At 37.7% G+C, this 22,996-nt stretch overlaps 1 protein-coding gene and 1 long non-coding RNA gene across 13 annotated transcripts in view; one reads left to right on the top strand and one right to left on the bottom strand.

Moving 5' to 3' along the window:
- LOC126857443 (transcription factor Sox-2) overlaps window positions 1-22,996 on the top strand; it is a 264,526-nt gene that overhangs the window by 180,476 nt on the left and 61,054 nt on the right. Inside the window, exon 2 of one of the 11 annotated variants that reach the window (XM_050606874.1) lies at window positions 19,875-20,276. The exons of the other annotated variants lie outside the window; for them this stretch is intronic. Within the exon in view, the coding sequence (XP_050462831.1) occupies window positions 19,875-19,902 (28 nt within the window). The 3' untranslated portion in view covers window positions 19,903-20,276. Of the gene's footprint in view, window positions 1-19,874; window positions 20,277-22,996 lie in introns of those variants that run through there. 11 annotated transcript variants of the gene reach the window in all.
- LOC126857473 (uncharacterized) lies at window positions 819-22,600 on the bottom strand. Of its 2 annotated transcripts, XR_007688517.1 has the most exons (4): window positions 21,802-22,600; window positions 20,329-20,459; window positions 1,863-2,027; window positions 819-1,784 (listed from the first exon to the last, which is right to left on the bottom strand). It is a non-coding gene; the product is annotated as an uncharacterized LOC126857473 (long non-coding RNA). The 2 variants fall into 2 exon arrangements; XR_007688516.1 differs by having other exon boundaries at window positions 819-2,027.

The following is a 22,996-nucleotide window of genomic DNA, read 5'->3' as shown; positions in this document are numbered from 1 at the left end:
CTGCGCTATTCGGTATCTAAAATGCGGAATACTTCTGACGTTTCATGCGTACAAAAATTAATCACGAGACGGTGATACATGCATGCGTGCGTGCGTGCGTGCGTGCGTATATGCAACCGACCGAAGGCACTATACGCACGCACAAAATCCGAGTCGTTGCTTGCTGTAACTGCAATTCAGCCTGTGATAAAAGACATCGTGAAAATACAGTGCGTTTCGACGCGAAAAATTTGTATGAAATGCGCGATGCTCCGTGTTGTCTATTGTGTCCCTTATCAAAGTTACTAATTGTCCATTTCATAATAAAGCAAAAAAATAGTCAATATTTAATAAAAGTGTATTCAGCGCTTTCAAGATACAATTAATTTATTGCTTCTTAATATTTCTTTTCTATGAAGTTTTTTTTATATTTCTATTCAACGCACAACATCTAAATAAACAACAATAAAAATAATACATGAAAACATGAGATAAATATACTATATGTATGATGCATATTATATAATAAATTTTTTTATATACATACTAATATTATAAAATAATAATACTATAATTTTATAAAATACATAAAATATTTTTAAAGTATATATTATTGTATAATATATGTATATATACAGATAATGCATTTTTCATATATATATATACAATATATTTTAAAAGACAATTTTTTTTATTTTTTATTATGCATATAAATGTATATTATTTCTTTCTTTTTTCATTGTAAAAAAATTTATCATACACCATATATGTATACAAATTATTGAAATATCAATTTTTTTAATCATTATTTTCTTGATACTTGAAAGCGTTATAATTAATCCGTGGATTTTTAACAAGTAATAGATTGATCAAAAGAAATGAAGCTTTAATGTGAGTGTAGTCACTTTCTTTATATCTTTATTTATCCTTGAAAAATTGTACTCTCTTTCTCACAATTTATATTTACTATATCTATAATAATATATCGAGATAAATGATTATTCGTCGATTTAATAATTGATTTAGATTAATGTTTACTCATTGACGAAGAAATGATAATTATATCTTTTTTCATTGTTAAATTTGCACTTGCATACAGGAACAGTTTATCATGATATGGGACAGTATATCGTGCGTTGCATCTTTTTTTGAATATTTAACATCATGTTCCAGCAAGCAACTCCTCTATACATATAGATTATTCTTGTAGTGAAACGAAGAGACAAATAAGTGAAGTGGTGTAATTTTTAAGTTTACTTTTTATTTTTTTTCCGTCTCTTATTGTTTTTGATACCGAAATGCATCTCCTCTCTCTCTGTCAAGACGAATGTACGGGCAATGTATATATAAATGGCCGATAAAGAGTTAATGGAAATTTATCGTGAACTCTGTACTGTACATATGTGTTGCGGTACTTTAAGAAATACTTTACGTCATTATATATATATCGCGCGATATATAGATACATATATTGCATATCAGTAATTTGTGTTTTCAATTCGATCACCCTATACATCATCTTTCGTGTCCTGTCACGACGCATTAAATTTTTAAGTATTACATTTACGCTTCAAAATCGCAGCGATAAAATAAGAAATGTCAAAAACAGTTTCATATCGATAATGTTGTTACGATAAATCGATGCGCTCTATCATTGAAATAAAGGATGAAAATTTAAGATATATAATTTTGCAAACTACTGCTTTTTTTTTCTACCGCATTATATATGCACATTTCCATAATAATCGTTGAAGTTCTTACCGCTCTTGTCAATCGTAAATTTCCTCAATGAACGAATATTCTTTCTGGAAATGCGATACAGAGACTATTTTTTTAAATCGAATCTTTGATCATCCATCCACGAAACATGTCATTTTACTTACTAGGATATGCCGAGCGATATGTTAAACCACTCGTATCAACAGCTCTATAAACCCGCACGAACAAACACAATATGGACAAGCGGCAAATGATTTTTCGCCGCAAATGGGCTTTTTACTCCTATCATCTGCCTCTCTCCTCTCGGCGGCCTCGCTCGCGAAATGTTCCTATAAAAAAAAATATATATATATATATATATATATATATATATATATATATATATGTACACATAGTATATGTAATATGCCGAACGCGCGGTGTATACATATATAAACATATATGGACGAGTGGAGACATTAATTCGCGCCAATAAATATTCCCATCGTTCCGGCACATAAACCGCGGCGTTTGTCATACACACGCAGTCATTTCGGTTAAAAGGCATTCCCTCCGCCACTGAATGCAAATGCGAGTAGCTCGTTGTGCGTGCCGCTAGGGTCTCTAAAGTGCTTTCAATTACGCGTTTCACCTAACGTTCCAACGCGCGAGGCGACGCGGCGCGGTCTTCTGGGGGGGAAAGGCGGGAGGACCGTTTTCCTATGTTTTACATAACCGGGATTTTCAAGTGTTTCACGCCCCCTCCGCGTGAGGTTCACGCACGCACTGCGACGGACGTGTCGGAGAGTTCGAGCGAGAGCTCGTCGTTATTTAATATCGATTGCTTCTTCATCCGCTCTCGCTATTTTTTTTTTCTCTCCCTCCGACGACTTTCCGCGACGTTTCACTCGCGAGTGGTCGCGGTTGTACGAGCGAAAATTGTTTTTTTTTTTTTTTTTCTCGGGTAATGACGGGGATAATTGTCGCGAATATGTAATAAGAATCAACGCGATTTCGATCGCGTATATTAATTAATTTGCTTTGTTTTGATTATCGTGTTTTCGTATAAATTGAAGAAAAATGAGGACTTTCGCAAATGTCGTGACGCAGCGGATGGAACGACAATGCTAGCGGAGAGAGAAAGAGAGAGAGAGAGAGAGAGCACACAACTTAGGTAACATTTCTTTAAATATCCCGTACGTGCATGTGTGGCGTGCGACGATACACAACCGCACGATACACGAGATGGGCGACGCGGAGTTGATTTAACACGACACTTGTTGCTCGCACAAAGTTGGATAATAATTTCAGGTCGCTTTCCCGGGTCGGTTTCGGGGAAACGATGCGTCCAAGCGCATGCTGTACATCTTGTTCCGTCGCGTCATCGTTTTTCTTACCTTTTGCCCAACACGCGAGACTTTCCCGTTGCTATGAACCATTTTATTATTTTGCGATATACTTTTTGCTATGTTATTCTCCGATTTCAAGTTTCTTCGCGAAATGTTAAGTTACATTCAACGAGCAGGTAGATTAGATAGATTAAGTATCCTAGGTAAAGATTACAACCATTCAAACGTCACAATTATGACATTTGTGACGATGAACAATCGTTATCTCGTTTTCGCATTTTCTGATTTTATTCAAACTTGGAAAAACTATTATTAGTATAAATATATTAGCATGCTGAGCAAATGCGGTGTAATAACTATGTATTCCGTAACAAACGATGGTGCTGGTAATAATAGAACATAAAGCCGGCTTCGACACGCAATCAAACAGCAAGGCTAAGTACGAAACTAACTCGAAGAATTATGTGTATATATATATATATATTTTTTTTGACCAATTTTTCTTCTTTCCAACTTCTTAAATATCATTATGCACATATAGTTGAAAAATTAAATTTTAAAATAATGCGTATGTGTAAATTAATTGCTCGTAATGATTACGAATTTTTAAATTCTATTGCCGTTTTCCGCCGATTAAAATACGATAGAATACATAAATTTTTTTTTTACTGTATCGCGTTATCTCTAGCTGTCAACTGGGCGTCGGCAAATCACATATTATTTTGATAACACAACGATCGCTCGACTGATAGTATGGCACAGAGAGGCCAGTTTTGCGTTTTGTGCCCGCAGCACGGCACGTGTGGAAAGGATACAAACACAAGCGTGAACTGTATATATGTAATGCACAGAACGCTTTGCACATTACATGCACACGATTTACGCTTGTATGTCTATCTCCTACACATGCGTTGATAGCGGGCACAAAACGCAAAACTGGCATCTCTGTATGTCACTCGAAGGTCAGGTTCATTATCCGTCCGAACAAATAAATATGTCAGAGAAAACACATTAGATACCGACAAGCACGTAAACACGACATAAAGCAAAGCCGCAACATTGAAGATAAAAGACCCTTGCAGTCCTTACATTACAGTAATAAAATAAAAGGTTGTAAATCTGGGAGAAATGTCATTTATTTTCCGAATGTGAAATAATTTTTACAACATACAACATTCGGGTTTCATTATTTAGCAGGATACATTTGTTAGTCCCTTTTTTTTTATACTTGCAATAGACGTATCCATAAAACACAATATTCATGTAATTTAGATTTTTTTCAAAAATTACCGATCACAGGATAAGCAATTTTTAATCCCGCTTTCGTTTCAAAATATAACATCCTCACAATAATACCGCTTAATTTTTGGCCGCGAAAACATTGCGGAAATAAATAAACCACGCATGGGCATTTTATTTATTTATTTATTTTAATCACTAGTCAGTCTCTTTTCAATTCTCTGGTGCAAGTGTGTGCGTGTGTCAAAATCCGTTTATGACAAAAATTCGATATTACTGAAGGATATCTATTTGATGAAAAATATATTTGACATAATAAAAACATAAGCATATAGAAAAGAATTCTATAATGTAACTTATTGCATTTATTTATTCTTTTCATCCAAACTAATCTACCACCTTCATTTGTTTTTTATTATTAATATTTATTACTGATTTTTATAATTCTTTTTAAAAATAAAATATAATTTAAAAAAAAAATTAAATATTTTTCTTTGCTAAATTTTAATCAAGTCTTAATCGCGATTAAATTATCCCGAAGAATATTGAGGAGCAGATCAAAGATTTCACGTACAGATCACTCGGTTTTATATTTCGAACTTAATATCTATTTACGTTTTGCGATAAATTAATTTGCGCCGGGTTGGAGGAAAAAAATGATGAAAGTGAGGAGTCGTGAGTTCGCTTTGACGCTGATGTGCTTTAGGGCCGCTTTAATCTCGAGCCGATCCCTCGGATCACGCGTGGGTAGCTCCTCGCGAAACATCCCCTCGCGAGTTGCAATTTGTAAGGTATCGCGCACCTCGCCTTCGCTCTCTCTTTCTTTTCTGTCTGTCTGCCTGTCTCTTTCTCTCGCACTTTCTATATCGTGCGGTTCCGCGCTGATCCGGTTAACCTGCGTCGCCCCTAGTAAGATAATATTCACGGCCAATTACCTAAAATGCGCTCCTTATGGCGCCACCCGGGTTATTGGCAGTCTGCCATTGCTGCCGGTCGAGTATCCGGTGTGAAACGACCTTGTTATTAACGTTCAAGTAAGCTTCACCAATAAACCCCCTCCCTCACTTCGTTCGCAACGTAGAATCGACTGGAGATCGGTAACGTCTGATGATATTCGTTTTCGATCAAATAAATTCTCTTATGTGTCGAGAGAGGCTTGTACGGATTAGTTTTCGCTCAAAAAAATTGTTTCCTCGATATTTTCGCAGCGCATCAATTAGCCGCGGTCGATACCAGTACATTTGTCAAAAACAACAGCGACGATGACGTGAGATCGCAACGAGCGTGTACGAGGTTTATCGGGTCACTTTTCATCGGTGGAAAAATCGCGGCACCGAGAGATAATAAGCTCGCGATTACCACCGGCATGGATCGAATACGATTTCTTGCTCCGGGACGGGCGCGCCGATCGAAAGATCTAACGGATCCATTAATCCATCCCGCAAGCGAGCGGGTTAACGAACTGAGAATTTCGCACTTGTTATCCTGAGTGACTTAAACGATCGCGTATCCCCACCGCGGAGAGCCGTAACCGTGATAATTACTACGAACGTGGGTGAGCGAGCGCCCTTCTTCTTCTTCTTTTTCCTTCTCCTTCTCTTACTCCTATCTTGGCGGAGATACGTCATGTACATTTTGCACCTGACGCCTTTTACTATCAAGCCTTCGAGTAATTGCTTTCGACAAATGGCATGTATTCTAAATTGCTGTACGAAAATGACTAAATTGTTAAGAAGAATATCTATTTTTCAAAAAAGATATTACAAGAAATGCAAATATTATAAAAATTCTCGTTAAATTAATTTTTGTTTTAAAAAATACTTGTGTTATTGTTTACTTTTGTGTATGTAATAATTCTCATAAATTATGATCAAACTGTTAATAATTTATTGTTATTAAATCATTCTTTATATCTAGCAATCAAACTATCGACTTTTACACTAACTATTTACATACTACCGACTTTCTTTAACGAAACGCATCTGTGTTCTCTCCTCAGCGTTGCACTCTCTTTCTATTTTTTTCTAGATTTTATATAATCGAAATCATATAGATAATTGCTTTATGGAATAAGCAAGGAAAAATGTAGAAATTGTAGCTAAAAAGAACGGCTGAAAGGCAGTTTCTCTTTCTGCTCCGCGTTTATGGTACTAGTGACAGTTATGGCGACGAGTGGCCGTCATCGAGAAATCCAGTCGGACCTTCCAATTTGTTAATTGGCACGATAACATATGCGCGTCGTATATTCTGACAAATCGCATACAGCCGTGTTTTCTGTCCTTCTTTTTTTCATCTCTTTCTCTCTTTTTTATCTTTACCGCATATTCGCTCGCATGATTAAAACTCGATCGTATGGTCGTATGATCGTATGGTCGTTCGTTAAGCAGATTCGAACGAGCACAGATCACGAATCGAACTTTTTCTTCTCGTTTTTATGCTCTCTTTCTCTCTCTCTCTCTCTCTCTCTCTCTCTCTCGCCTCTTCGTAACGGCTGCAAGCACGTGTTGTAATTCTTATTCGTAGAGACAGATCGTGATAAAATTCGAAAAATTTTTTTGCGCCAAGTAATATTTCAGGTATTGCGAAAATTTACATGTTCATGCCCGTCAGCAGTTAAAAACGAAGGTAACACCTACAAGCTCCCCTCGAACAAGACACACTTGGAATTTCAGAAATTTATTAGTTCATCGTTTTTATTCGTTCGTTCGTTCGTTTCGGCGGTCGAACTTGGTTGCTGAAATATAAAAATATATTTACGTCAGTCTTAATCCGCGAAAAAAATATCGCTTCTAGATCCACGATAAAGATTATTCGTCAAGTTTTTCATAACGATCTGATTCGAGGAAGAGAAAAGAATTTTTTCGTTCACGTGTTAAAGGAGAGGGTAGTCGTAAAAAATGATAGAAAGATGGCGAGGGGTGCATTCGCGCCCGCCGAAGAGACGGCAGTTACAAACTGGTCGGACTAGCCTCCGAGTCAGTTTATCGCAAACAAATGGGTTACGCTTGTTCGACGCCGTATTTTTTTCGCTGAAATTTATCGTTTATTATTCCGCCAGCTCGGGATGATATAGGAGCCGTGTTTGCTCGTAGTGGCGTTAATGTCGTTAATAGCACCACCGGTCCGAACCGTCAACCGCTGGGAGCCCGAGCAAACCCTAAAACAAGTTCCTTATTTCGTTCCTCTCGTTGCTTCTCCCGAATCACACATTCATCTATATAATATATAGGGGAAAAATAAAATTCTACATTTCTTCTCTTTACTTGAATCTTTAATCAAAGATTCTTTTCTATAATCGAAATAAATCGTTTGGGAATGTTAAAAAGTAGAATGACTCATAAGTAAATAAGATTTAAAAAATCATATGATATCGTGCAAATAAACTTTTATTATTTACGATTTATTTGATAGAAGAGAGTTTATTGTTCCAACGAGAAAGGTCAAGTTTAAAAGCTTAAGAGAGCGGATTGAGTATGAACGTCGTCGGCTTAATAATCACCAACTTCCTCGGCATGCGCGCGCGCTGTCGACCCGCTTATATCACGCCGATCGCTTAACCCGACTTGACGCTAATGCGTTCTTAATGCGACAAATTCGTCGCGGGTAAACACTTCATAGTGGGCCCGCTTCACCGATCGCGGCCCTTTTCTCCATTCGAGATTGTCACAACGTATCCTAAATCTAAATTTCACTGACGTACGCTACTTTATTCCGGATCGACCACCGGTATAGATCTCTTGGTGGCTCCACATCTTTCTCAGATGCCATAAACATTTACGTGTCGGTCCTATTTTTGTAAGGTAAATGTTCTTGCTAATGAGAATTGCAAGACTATCGTGCGCTGAACATTTATGTACGCTCGGCACAATAAGAGATGCCGTTGTTTTATGAGCAATTTGGGAGCAATACATCCCGCAGTTTCCCTGCATTAGAACGGTTTCGGTGTTTTTCTCATTTTCTTGCACGCGATGTCGATTTAAAAGACTTTCGTTTTAAAATCGCTTGAAAAGGCACGTAACATATATTTTTTTCTTTCTTGACAAAACACATTTGACTCTTTTCATATTTAAAAAAAAAAAAAATAAAAATAAAAAAAAAATGAAAGAGAAACTTCGTCTTTTTTGTAAAATATAATTTTTGATAGGAATCATAGTTCGCGTACTCGAATAATTTTGTTCAGAGTAGTTTCAGAGGACAGACTAACGTAAGTTGCAGTATTTAGCAGGCGCGAACATCTGCTCGTGATCGAGTTAATATTTGTAGGCATTTGTCCGCCTTCACGTCCTTTGGTATGCGCGGTACGCAAATCACGTAAATTACGCCAGGATGGACGTTAATTTATGCTGCGAGCACCGTCACGAGAGCAATGTTGGAAGTTTATAAATACGAGACATTGATCCGAGATAAACTTAATGATACATGATACAAAATTATTTTTACATATATATATATATTTTTATATCTTGAAAAAATTATTTAATATAACGATTATTCTATATAATTTTGATCAACATATGATCCGAGCCTGACGATGCTCCTCGTCTGCATCATTTTTTCTGAATCGCCAAGCGGTTTCAGTTATCGCACGACGAAAGGTTATATTTTACTTTACCTTACGAGTTACTCGCGATATAAATTATACGAAATGTGATTTACGCACCGCGACGCACACTCTGCTCGGAAATGGATAGTAAACTGCGCGCCGGCGAGTTATCGGCGACAACGGCGATCATTAACGAGCGATATCGAGAGAATTTATTGCGGCTTGCATCGTACATATTGTGAGTTTGTATTTACCCGTAGATAGGCCCGCGAGTTTGCTCGATTATATTCGGTGATCTTTATATTTTCGCGGCTACCGCGCAAGCAGAAGTCACTCTCGAGCTCCGATCATCTCTGACATTAATTTTTCAACGTAGTGGATAATTCTTTTTATTGTAAGCGATGAATTATTTGCAAATTAGTTGTAACTCAGTGGCAAAATCTAGACGTGCTTCTTCCTCCTCTCCTTCGTTCTGACAGTGAGATCTCGACGGAACGATGGTCGCTATTTCCCGTCCCCTTTTGTCCTAATTCTTCCCTCTCGTCGTTGCACGTTATTGCGCTAATAAAGCACTTAACAATTATTTTCCGGCCGGTGATTTTTCAAGCTGCCGGCCGCTGATAACGACTCAGGTCCCGTCTAGCATCATCGTGGCTGATAATCCACGGTGGTCGCGCGCGTGCCAAGGTGTACACGTTGAGTTATCGCAGCCCTGCTGGGGCTGTGCATCGGGAATGAAAACGAGAAACGCTCGGCGTCGTTGCATTTACGACGCCCGACGTCTATCCTAATGCGCGATTCGCATGCGGCGACGAATCGGCCGTCGGGCTAATTTAACGCGATTGTAATCGGCCGTGATTTGTCTTAATTTTCGGTACGACCGCGGTCCTGCCCGCCTCGTCGCTCCTCTTATCGGCCCTCCCGCGTCGTCCGGGAGTCCTTATAATGCCGTCACGCGTCGAGTTATCGCACGCTGAAAAGCGGGGGGAGATCGCGTCGCTGATTAGAATTTCGGGCTGCTAATTTCGACTGCGAGCCGCTATCTAATTCGTTACATCTTTCGTTACCAGGTGACCAGGTGGCGTTTGACGTGTGTTTTATATAATTGTAATAAAAATGAATTAATTAGAAGAACTCTAGACAAATTATAAAAAAATTTATGTAAACTGACGTGAACAATGAATGTAAAATTACACAAATAATAAAATCAAGGTGTCTACTTAAAAAAAAAAAATCTGGAATTATCAGGGATTTCTTTTACATTTCAATATTAATTTTATTAGAATTCGGGGAATTTTTTTTTTAAATTCTCTCTTTGATAATTTTGTTCTTATATTGTAAGCAGTCGGCAATCCGTCAAGTTATGAATTATATGTTTAAAATATATTATAAGTATAATATATTTGTTTATATTTGCATATATTCATAAAGTCATAATAAAATATTGAATACGCAGTATATATTCTTTATTGTAATTTTTAGTGATGAAAAAGTGAAATTGTTATGCTAGTGAAAAACGTTTAGCTTACGAAAGTTGTTCACTTTTTTTAGTACACTTGCAAATCTAGTACTTGAAGCTTAAATGACTCCGTGTTTTTCTTCCGTATGATTAAAAGACATTAGAAAACGTATACATTAAAAAAACTTATTTTAGAAACATGCACATATATACGTATACATATATATAAAATCTTTATAAAATATTCTCTTTAACTGAAATTTTGAACAAGAATACTCTAGAAGATCAGGAAATTTTTTTACAAAATTGAGAGACACCCTGACACTGTTATATTGTATAATTACATTTATTGTTTATGTCATTTTACATTTTTTTGTAACGTATGACTGAAGATTATCCCATTAATACAAACGATTGCTACGCGACGAGTTTTGCAATTGCGGTTTCGACATTTATACGTCTCGACTCGAAGCAGGAGGACGCAACTGTCGCTAAAGACTATTTTAGTACAACCTTTTGATAAATGCCACAGGGTTGTGAAAATGACTTGTAGAGCGACGAGAGTATCCGCGCGTTTAACGGTCATCGCCCCCCGTGAATCCCCCTCCCCCTTCCCCTGCGATTTTTGTCATTGCCGTCGAAATTAGCGAAACGTCCGGCTAATTTCGTCGCCGAGAGTCCTCCGCGCGGGTGATTTGTCATTCCGATTCACGGCGGACGATTTCGCGTGTTGTTTTCGATCGTGGTGTACGTCGGCCGTCATCGTCGCTTCGTGCTCATTCGAGAGTAAAAAGAAGAAGGAAAAAAAAAAAGATAAAGAAAAGAAACGGAAAGAGAACGGTACCGCGGTTGCGAGATATGGAGAAGGGAGAAAGGTACCAGCAGGGTGACTAGGCGGACGAAGAGCGGAGAGAGAAAGACGATGACGGGACGCGGGCTAAGCGGCGAACATATAATATCGTTATCGACGAGCGTAGGTGTTGGGCGCGAGCGCGTACACGCGCTTCGTCCGGATCGAACGAGGAGTGTCATCGCATTTAATTAAAATGTCACGCGCGTGATAAATGTCGCGTGCGAGCCGTGTGAAAGAAGCCGTCGCCGCGTTGTCGTCGCGTTCGTTTCAGCTCGCGCTCTCCTCCGCGCGGAGAGAAAATAACAAATGAAATTTGCTATCTTCGTGACATTTATACCGTTCTCCCGTCTCCACTGTGGGAGAAGGGGGAAGGGAGAGGAGGGACGAGGGAATAAAAAAATGAAAGAAAAGAACGCGTGGGGAGAGAGAGAGGTACCATGTGTCCGTGCGTTGTCCGGCAAACGAAGCAGAGTGGGAATTAGCAGCTCTCTCGCGCGCGCCCCGGCATTCATCTCGACGGGAATTTTCGGGCCGTTAATTACGTAAGAGCGTAATTTTTCAATATACCGAGGCCTTTAGTCCTTCAACGACGTGCCGTGTAATCGCTTAGCGGCTGTAAACGTCCTGGACCCCGCTCTCTAGCTTTGTTCGCGTCGAGCGGCGTATCGGTCGCTACGTCACGAATGTGTCGGCAGACGACGACGGCTTTTTTCGGTAATAGCCACTCTCGATTAATCCGTAATGGATACTGTGATTCGGAAATTCACCATCGCGTATAAATCTGATTTTCTCAATTTTTGGAGTAAGTTGCAGTTACATCATTCGACTCTTAATCGCGTTTAAATCATGCGGCGTATGATTAGTATAGAATCATTGTTTTTATTAAATTTTTTATCACTTTGTTATCCATCACATTATCGGACATTAATCTATGAATCTATTTTTATATTTATCATTGCAGAAAAACGTATTTATAGCTTTGTTTTGTTTATTTTGCATATTTTTTATACATATAGATTGACGGTATTATTACGATCGATTAGAAGGCACAAGAAATGCCACGTGTGGCAGACGGCTTTGTTAAGGTGGAGAAAAAAGGATAGTCGATTAATCACCGTGTTTTGATATTTGAATAAATTAATTTTTTTTAATTTTTACATCAAATATCTTTCAAGCATCGAAAAGTCTGTGCATCGTCTGCATCTTGCACACGATAAGATCGTGACGTAATTTTGTGTTGCCCGCGTCAATTAGCGCGATGTTTGAAGTCGCGAGAACTGATGAAAAAAAAAATTCTCTCGAGCTTCGCGTAAAAAATATCGCGGTTACATTCAAAGTTGCATATATTTGTGTCGCGCGAGTTGCAGATTCTTATGCAATTTTCCATTCTCCGCTCATCGAGTGTTTAAGTCCGATTTCACGCGGAGATGCCCGTCACATACAGGCATGCAATTTATTTTACGTAAACGCGCAGAATATTCAATGACAATTAATTGCACGGTCAAAACAATAGAGGAGAACGCATGGATATATAAAACGAACTTAGAGATTGTCTCTTTTTTGTAAAATGAATTTCTCTGGATTTCTTTAGCCAAAAATTTATGATATGCGAGGGAAAGCTTAAAAATAAGAAAAAAAAATATTCATACAAGCATATGCCTCGTTTGATTTTGTTTCCGCGAGTTATGACGAGTTTTGTATTTTAGGAGTCTTTATCCGTTTTATCTTCATACACAGGAAATGCTCAAAATGATTATCTTGCATCTATTATATACGCTATTAAATATAGATTTTATTTTTTCGAATTTTTCAAGCATCTTTCGAATGCTTGCAATTTTTTCATTTTTAATTCCTTAAAGTATTTCAATATTATTAATAATATACGTGCAATTTATTTGAGTTTCACACATTACGACATCCTGTACATAATCTAATTTCACGGATACAAGAATATATGAAACATAATGTCTCTTTGCTTGGCATATTCGAGCTATCCGATGTCGATTATATCTCTCGCACGCCATATCTTGTTGCTTCTTTTCGATCGGCGATCGGAGATGACAGAAAGAAGAAGCGCGCGTCGCGCATTTCCGACCCTGGAATTTGATGATTTCGCGGAATGCGCCCGCGTATACGTAATTCGCGCTCTCACGCTACATGCGATATCGATGGCTGCTTTCTCGCGCGACCGAGCCTCGCATACGCTCCGTTCTAACGTAATTCACGTATACACACAGGCCGCGCGATGCCTGATGAATGACTTTGCAATTATATTCTCATCAGCTCTCTCGCCTCGCTCCGGCTCTCACACCGTTAACCTGAGCCGCTCGATGTGCACGTCGTATTTATTGTGTCATTGTGTATGTATGTGTGCGTGTGTGTATATATGTCCACCGCTCAGAGAAACGCGCCGCGGCTCCATGCGTGTATATTTGTTGTGCGGGTTTAGGTACTCGAATACCTGCCTGCGCCTTCCGACCAGGTGTGACAGCGGCGTGTAATTTTTGTCGCGAGCTCCGACGACGATAATTAGCGCGGTATTGTCGGCGTGGAAACGGCGTCGCGTTTTACGCGAGCGCGTTGAATGAAATTTCAACGTCGCTATGCGGACTTGAATCCTCTCGCTCTGTACTTTAGAGGAGGAGGTATGCGGTCGGAACGGATAGTTTTTCGCGATAACGACGCGGAAAATTGTAACCTTAGAAACGAGAAGGACAATGGCAGCTTATAAACTAGATAATTGACGTGTCGATTGCGAATTAAAGATTTTAATTTACGATGCATAGCGTATCCTTTCTTTTCCTTTTTTTTTTTTTCATCATTGGAGTAAAGCATTGGAGTTATTTCCTTGACATTATACGGCGGCAGTTTCTTGCGATATATCCGAGACGAAGTTCAATTATGTTATCATGAATAAGTGATTAATATGATTTTTATTATCAACAAGATGTTTGTCTCGGGACAGAAAGGTAGACGACGTTAATTCCGATCAGATAGACATATAGTTTTGGACGTTTGAGAGATCGCGACGGAAACACATTTGATAAGAATCGAACACGCAGAGTATCAACGCTAAGATAACGTAATTAATTCTCGATAGTGAGAATATATTGCCGCCGCTCCGATATCTCCTCCACACAATCCTCGTTTGTCCCGCTCGTTTCGAGAGACGTCTTATCACGCGGGCGCGATCGGTGAAAGAAAAAAAAAAGCGGCGAGAAAAAGAAAATAATTCCGCCGCGAGTTGTGCGCCTTTAAACGCCTCTACTTCGTAGAGAGTGTCACGTGTGTCACCGCACGCGGCGATAATTAATGAGGCGATCGCGCGGCTCGAATCTTAATTATTTATCGCTGCACCGTTGATTAATTACTGGCCAACTGTGCGCGCCATTTCGTGATGTATTCGTGATGTATACGCGCGGATAAGCATGACGTCGTGAGTGACAAATCGTGCGTTTTTTTTCCTCTCTCCTTTTCTCCCTCTTGTTCCGTTTCTCTTTTTCTTTTCTTTTTTCTTTCTTTCATTCTCGTTGCGCTTTGCTTCTCGCGGTCATAATGGGGGTCACGCGAAAGAGTATTCGAAACGCGGTGCGCGTGGGATTTTGAAAGGAGGCTGTACGTACGTACAACTCAAGTGTCGATCTCACGAGTGCCTTCACGCTCGAAGATAGCTACTTTCGGGACGAGCGCATCGCTCGTCCAGACACACTCACGACTCTTACATCATGACTGTGAATTCGGCAATTTTGTAACGATTAGTTTGACAGCTGTTTGAACCCCATTATGATTAAATATAAGATTAACAGAATATAATAAAAATTCTTTTTATATCTCCCGTTTTCTTTTTGTGAGATAAGATTGCCAATTCTTCAACATGATGCGTCAATATCTAGATGTGCCTCGAAAGTAACTATCTGCAAACGTGAAAATATTGACGTCGTCGTGTGTACATGCATACGCGCGGCCATTTTGAAGTGAGACGAAGATCGAGTGGAGGAAAAACTGTCGAGAGCATCTCGCAGGAACGATTGGTAAAACGTCTTGCTACCGACGAATCTCGAAAACGATCGCGATTTTCTTCGTGACATCTATATTTTGCGAACTTGCCATCATCACGATTCACCGAGCCGGACATTCCTGCGCGATAATACGACGTACCTTATCTCCCCAGGCAAGTGTTGAACATTTGCACGCGATAAGAGACGGGTTAGCACAAATGGCGCATATGGTGTCGCAGTCATGCCTGGAAATTAAGACATTACGCCCGAGGCTATAATTACTCGCGGTGACGATACCTTTAGCATATACGCGCTTCTGACGCAGAACAAATTTCCGATCGCAAATATAATCGTGTCTTGGGATAGCGTTAATTACTTGAAAAATTAGAGCCGCCGCTTATTATGAAAGCATGTATCGTCTGATGGGTGACGATTCATACTCGATATACTCTTCACGGTAAACATCTTTATTACGTTACGCGTGATTCTCGATCGCAAGGGAAACCTGTTAATTTCGAGATAATTCCCGCGCGATAATATATCTCGCAACGTAACGAGAGTTGCATCAGCTTGTGCCTCTGCGTATTACATCATTATATGACACTGTCGTATAGCAATTATTACACGCTATGAGAAGCGACGACACGCGATCGTCGTCGAATATGCAGGAGGGAATGAAAAAGAAAGAGAGAGAGAGAGAGAGAGAGAGAGGGAGGAAGGGGTGAGCGGAAGAAGGTGAACCGCGAAGAAGGCCCTCTCGTCGAAGTCCCACTTTGTGTACTAATTACTTAAACTTGCAATTAAGCGCAACCCTCCTGGCGCGCGAGAAAAAAGTCGCGGAAGCGTGATTTCGCACCTTCCTCTTGGCACTTCTCTCCTTCGCGCGCACGCACGCACGCACATAATAAAATCTCCTTTCCTTCTCCTCGACACGCTCTCACATGCGTTTTCCTTCTACCATATATTTCCTTCTCTATCGCACGTTCGCGTTTAATTAAGGCGCATCTCAAGCGTGATTAAGTATACGGAATTGAGCAAACGTAAAGAAAGATAGCTATAGATTAGGAGACAGAAATTTTTATATTTATTGCACTTTTATTTTTGTGAACTCTCGTCCTTCTATGTTTTGAAGTCCTCTTCTCGATCTAATTAGGAGCTAGTGAATTTTTGGCAGTTAATTGTCAGATATGAGTGAACGTGGCTTATCGGTGCCTTTTTTGTGCCTTTTGGAAGGCACATCGCAGCGCACGCGCGTTTCATTCCGACGCATTAAGTGAGATATATACGCGTAAAGCGCGTGGTCACGCATGCGCTCGACGTGGCCGGATCCAATCAGAATTCGCACTTGGGGGCGACGGATGGGAGAGAAAAATGGCTTTCGTCGATTTGCGCGATTATCCGCATTCTATTCTACCAAAGGGCAGAAGAGAATTAGATTAGGAAAACAAGGTGCAGACATCTTTAAATGTGAAACTTGAAGAGTTAAAGATCCTAGTAAAATTTTTCCTTCACTTGATCGATTGATTTACAATCTCTGTATTTGCGCTGCAACCTTCTTTGACGATTGCTTTGTCAAAAATTTGAGAGATTTTCAAAAAATCTTTATTTAAAAAATTATCAATAAAATGTCATAATATTTATTTTTGTATGTGACTGCTCTTTCTGTTCGAAGGGAATTAAGTGGAATTCTTTCTCTTCAATTCACTAACGATATTCTCAACTTTGTTCACGCAGCAGACACCTAAGAGGATTGTCGATATAACTTTAACCAATCATGGTCCGCGTGAGTAGTAAATAAAAATGTTCACTCCATCTGGCAATTATCGATTCCGCGCCGGGTCACAAATGGCTCGAATAAATCGCGTCTTCTCGAAGAAATCTATCTAGTGGCCTGGTCGGAATTAAAGTTGGCCGGAAGAATGATACGCGAAACTTTACCCGCTTCCAACTTTAACCGCTGTGATATTTCCGATCCATTCTCCCTCGTTCTGTCTCGCGTCATCGTTATATTTCTTCCCAAGTAAAAAGTTACATCGCTTTGTAACAAAGTATCTCAATTAATTTCCCTTCCTTTTTACTGTAAATTTTTCAATAATCTCTATTAGTTCAATGTAATGTCTTGTATTTGTAACTCATACTTTATTAAAACTTACGCGAACTTGTATTTTTTTTTTCTTTTGCAATAAATTAATTAAATTATGAGAAATCTCATTTACGCGAAATTGATGACTGTATATACTCGTATTCGTGACCGAGAGAGCTTGACGCCGTTTCCGCCTCGTAAGGATTATAACCACGTGGCGGAAGGTGTAAATCTACTGTTTGCTCGTTGCCTAACCTCACATCGTCAAAGCGGAGGCACGCGCCACCGAACAAAAGATCCGGCCAGATTATCGATCGTCGATTCCACGGAATTTTAATTATGCTCGTCTTGAGGAAGGGATCGGACGATTTGTCCCGCTGGACAAGTTTCGATTCCTTCCTCGATTATTACCGTTACCGGTGAAACGGACAAGAAAACATGGATCCCGTTTACAGTGCTTTTAAGATCGAGATTACATATTAACATTGACTTGATATAAAATATATTTGATATATTACAGTAAATCAATAAAAATCGCTAATTCGAATAAAAAAGAGATTTTGTAAAAAAAATTTATCATTAAAGAATGAAGTTATTGATATTTCTATTGTAAAGTAAAAGTTAAATATTAGCATGTATAAATCATACACATTATAAGTAAATTAAATTAAAATAAGAAATAATCTGAATTTTTGCTGAAAAAAAAAATACATTCTACATGGAAAAAGTAATGCACAAGTGATGAGAAGCGATCTTGAGATTCTAAGCGTGAAATAATTATTTCTAGTATAATTATTATGAGGTACATAAATTCTCCAAGTTACGTATCACTATTTTTTCCATGTTTCTAATACATCATCTCTCTCTCTCCCTTTTTCTCTCAATAGTGTAGGTATATAAATATGGATATGGCGTATATTTTATTTTTAACACCTAAGATTTATCCGTTCTCTCTACCGTACGATTATTAACGTTATTATAAATCATTCGCCAACAACGATCACGGCCGGATGCATTTCCGGTGACCGTGTGCGCTTTACTCGTAGAAATCCGGGAGAGGCGACTCGCGTGTCTCTGTAGCAAACGGGCGTGAAAACGAGATTCCATTCGGTCATTTTTATCGTCCGTCGTGACACAGAACGAAATGCGACATCAAAGACAGTCGGATCGCCGCCGGTGATCACATTTCGATATTAATCCCCTCTACCCTCTCTACGTCCCTCTTAATAAACCTCGTTCCCCCCTTTGACAGCGACTCGCGAGCGACAACGCCGGAATCATACGAGCGTTTGTGCGAATTGCGCGAGAACACGGGGGATAATTACGCGTGTATCTAACGGAATTCGACTAGTCTTTCCTAGACAATACGCGCGTTTGTGCAGCTTTCATGCAGTCCACTGCTCGGGGCGAAATTGCTTTTAGCGAACTCGCTCGACGTGAATCCTCGATGAAACATTTTTTTTTCACGGATTCTAAATCATTCTTCTCTTTCTTATTTTCCAGTATTTTTATTTTAATTATATTGAGGGATTTGTGTGGCTTTAATTTAATATGTTTCCTTGTTTCCAGCTTTTATCTCTTTAAAGTGATGTGTTTTTTGACGAACCGTGCAATTTTGTTGTGCTAGATTAAATTTGATGATTTAATGTATTGCGTATAGAATCCGATTAAATGTTCTCCGATTACTTAACGATTTTTAGAGTGAAAGTTTCCAAGTTTCATTTATTCGACTAACTTGACTCAATATTTCACGCTTTAATTGCAGGCCGCGTTTCAGCTTGGAATTAATTTCATTGTGAACATAATTACTGGCAATATATGAATATTATATGAGATGCATATTAATTAACGACAGCGCAAATACAATGTCTGTCGATTAACACGAAACGAGACTTGAAAAAAATCTACGAAATCTTAAATGATATCTTAAATGCAATCAAATAATTAATTTGTGAGTCAAATATTAATTTTAATATGCATTTTATTTTGTTTCTACTCTTTCGTAAAATTCGTTTTAAGTAAAATAGTTTTGTATTTTTTTTTTTTTAATTTTCCAAATCTGTTTCTATAAATAAATGTGTGTTTCTGAACATTTTTTTTTTTTTTTTTTTCCATCATTATTGCGATTCTTGGCGACGAGGCGCGGTGTAGCGGTCGCACAAATCATCGTCGCAAAAATCTAATTTACGAGCGCGCACATGGCTTAGGGACGAGTCTATACCCGGGACCAGCTAAACGTGGGAAGTTGAAAAATGCGAATGCCCATTAAAAGATTTCGGTGACGGCCTTCGTGGTCGTCCGTGCCGATTCATCGCTTACCGGTTTCACGGACAACCCTACCAGCGCTAATTTACTGGTCGGCTTACCACGATTAGCCAGGTTCTTTGTCACCTATATCGGGCCAGATGTCAGTGGTGCCTCGACGATCCGGTATCGGGCCTGTTTCAAACACGAACGCGATATCCGACAATCTAAGATATGTATCTCATTCGGAAATGTTCTGTTAGGCAATTAGAGGATAACGGTTTGAAACGCCAGTGTTACCATTCGACGAAAGAAAGCATATCGAATAATATCGATCTCCAGCATCTCGTCTCCCTTCTCTCCCTTTTTTTATTTTCCCGAAAGCAACTTTTCGCGACTGACACTTTTTTTTCTTTTTTTTTTAAATAGTACCTCTAAAGTTAACAATAGGAGTTAATACGTATGTGATCTGCGGATGAATACTGTATGGAGATCGCTCGAAAACTCCGATGTCGAAGAGAATAGTGAATAATTTATGAACACGAACTGGAAAACGGAGAAAACGGGCTCCGAGCGTGCTAAATCGCTCCACTTTTCACGCCACCTCTGCCTGCGGGAGAGCGACGTCGTGGAAAACTTCCCGGAAAATTGCGGGCTTGAAAAATTATGCGATTTAGAGTGAAAGAGAGGCCGCACAGTTCGAGATTCGAGAATTTTAATAACCCCTCACACACCTGCGCGTGTATCGTCGGCCGGATTCTCGCGTCGCAAACGAAGCGGGGGACGAGGTATGGAATCCTGGAGACCTGGTTATCCTAATATGACACGTCCGGACACGGCCGGCAGCCACCCGTTGGGAGCAGAACCTTTAATATATTCGTACCTGGTGTCCTCGACGCAGGCCGGTTGCTACTCTCAGGGCCGCATCCAAGTTCTTACTATTCTTCTGTTCATTTACTGATCGCAGTATTAAACTATTGTCAAATATTGAAATGATATTGGTCGTTTATTGATCTGTAAAAAGAGTTTATAATAATCATGGCATTATCATAATTAAAATTTTTTAAAAGTAGCTTAAAATTCTTTTATCTGAATATCATATGTTAAAAATAAACATTGATTTCATTAATGTTGAAATATTGTAATATTTAGAATCAATCAATTAAACGATTTGCAAAACTGTCATGATAAAATTCTTATATATTTTAAATAAATTTATTATTTGCATTTGACTTTTTTACAAGGGCTTTCGGTTTTGACCAGATTAACTGAATAAAGCAAATTCTTGAAATCATGAATTTAATAACATAATAACACAAAATGAGCGTAATGATAAAAAAAGAATAAAAAAGTCATAATTACTTGAATAAACAAATAACATAATAAAAAAATGATACATTTGACGGAAAAATAAATAAGAAAAATTTTTGGTGTAAGCATATTACAAAAAAAAAAAAAAAAATTAAACGTATTTAAAAAAAAACTTGATAAACCTGCGTTAAGAATAGACATAGCAAGAGAGAATTTATCTCTTATATCATTCAAGACTTTTATTTAAAATCTAATTACCAGATTTAATTTTAAAAAGTTACATAAAATTTTCATTAATTTAATACTAATTTAATGCTAATTTTGTTGTTTTAATTCCGAATTTATTGTCGATTAGCTGAACACTTTTAATAAAGAAAGAAAAAATTTATTAATTTTTTAATTTTTATAGTTGCAACAATTACATAGAAATACACATCTACAAAATATTATAATCATGTAACACGGTAAAATAAAAAGATATAAAATAAAAAGAGTAAAATGTTAACAATATTATCAACAATTAATTGCTACCAAAATATTCATGAATTTGCTACTCGCGAAATAAATTTAAAAGTTAATTAAAAACTCACCGACCGTTATACTGTTAAAATTATATTAATGCAATTAATTATTTTTTATGATTGTAATATGAAAATTTTTTCCAAATTTATTATTTTTGAGAAAATTGTTTAAAGCTGTATTTAATGCTCAATTTAACTTACAATTTAAAAAAATGCGGCGGTGTTTTTGTTTACAAAAATAAAGTATATTAAAAAAATTAGTGTTTTTTTTTTATTTTAATATTAAAATGTTTTTTAATAAATCGCTTTCAGGATATTACTTGAAAATTCAATGGTCATGAAAAATTTTTAAAATTTGTAATATAATGTTTTAATGATATTTTGAGAATATATGTAAAAAAAAAAATCTAAAATATTTTATACATACATATCTTACACAATTACATAAATTAGGTTACCGAAAATAAATGAAATTTATTTTACAAATGATAAATATTAAATTAATAAATTTATAAATTGCTTACCTAATGATTGCTGTCTTCTAATGTCTTTCTGGACCATTTCTTCTCTTTTGTTTGTCCTCTCCTTTGTTGCTCCTTTATGGCACTCACACAACTCACTTATGTGAACACAATTAATTATGATCACGCGCACTAATCACCAAAGTACAACGATCGCGGTATCTTACACAATATTCTCAACGTTCATCTTACACGCGACGCACTTTATTTTATATAGCGACGAAAGTATGCGAATATCGAAATTATGACCTTACACAAAGTTATGATTCGGCATTAAAAATTGCTCTTTCTATCTATAACGGACCATATACGGTCCATCTCTATTTTTAACAAATAGTATACGTATGTATTTTAAGATAAAAATAGATATATGAATTATATATAAAATCAAAATAAATATTTAATAATAAAAATATATTATTTTATTAGCTTGCGTGATTAAATTTGATAAAATTCATGTTTTACGTGATTATTTTGATGTACAAAGTCGAATACTCGACTGACACTGAAGAAACATTAAAATACGGAATTAATAAGGGCTGTATTTATTAATTATACGTATTACCATAATGAAGCAAATCGTTTAGTGTGTCCGCGATGTTTTGTTAATGAGAAAGAAATTGGAAAATGGCATCAACAACTTTATTCAGATAGTGCGATTAATTCAGAGACGCGATTATTGCGAGAATTAATTACTTCCACTGACTGACAATCTTTAATTCTTTGTTAATTGTGTTTGGCACTTGATATTTGTCGAAATCATACCTCGAGAAATATACGTATAATACAACGACGCACAGAGTCTCGCGTCCTTCGCTCTCAAGCTTCGCCGTGCGAATGTCAACAAAGCGATTGTTTATAATAGCGTTTGCCTACATATCAGGAATGCGTAAAAGTTAATCCTTGACGCCAGTAAAAAAAAAAACAAACATTTAACGTGTTACAAAATAAGTACGTACCGAATATTCGACAGTTTATTGTCGTCTGGGCATGGCAACGCACGTGTTTTGTACGCTCTGCGGGTGTCTTTTATTTGGACTATACTTTTTTACTTTCTTTTTCGCCTAATGATGATGTCAAAAATGTTTTATTGTTTTTCGAAAAACTTTCTCTTCCTACATATTTTTCCAAAATATTTTTCAAAAATCTATATTTTGATGAAGAATCATTTACAGTTGATAGCACAAAAGCGCGAGTA

This window comes from Cataglyphis hispanica, chromosome 21 (assembly GCF_021464435.1).
Source record: "Cataglyphis hispanica isolate Lineage 1 chromosome 21, ULB_Chis1_1.0, whole genome shotgun sequence".
NCBI classification, from domain to species: Eukaryota; Metazoa; Arthropoda; class Insecta; order Hymenoptera; family Formicidae; genus Cataglyphis; species Cataglyphis hispanica.
Note: the sequence above shows the minus strand (reverse complement) of the source record. Positions and strands in the feature narration are given on the sequence as shown.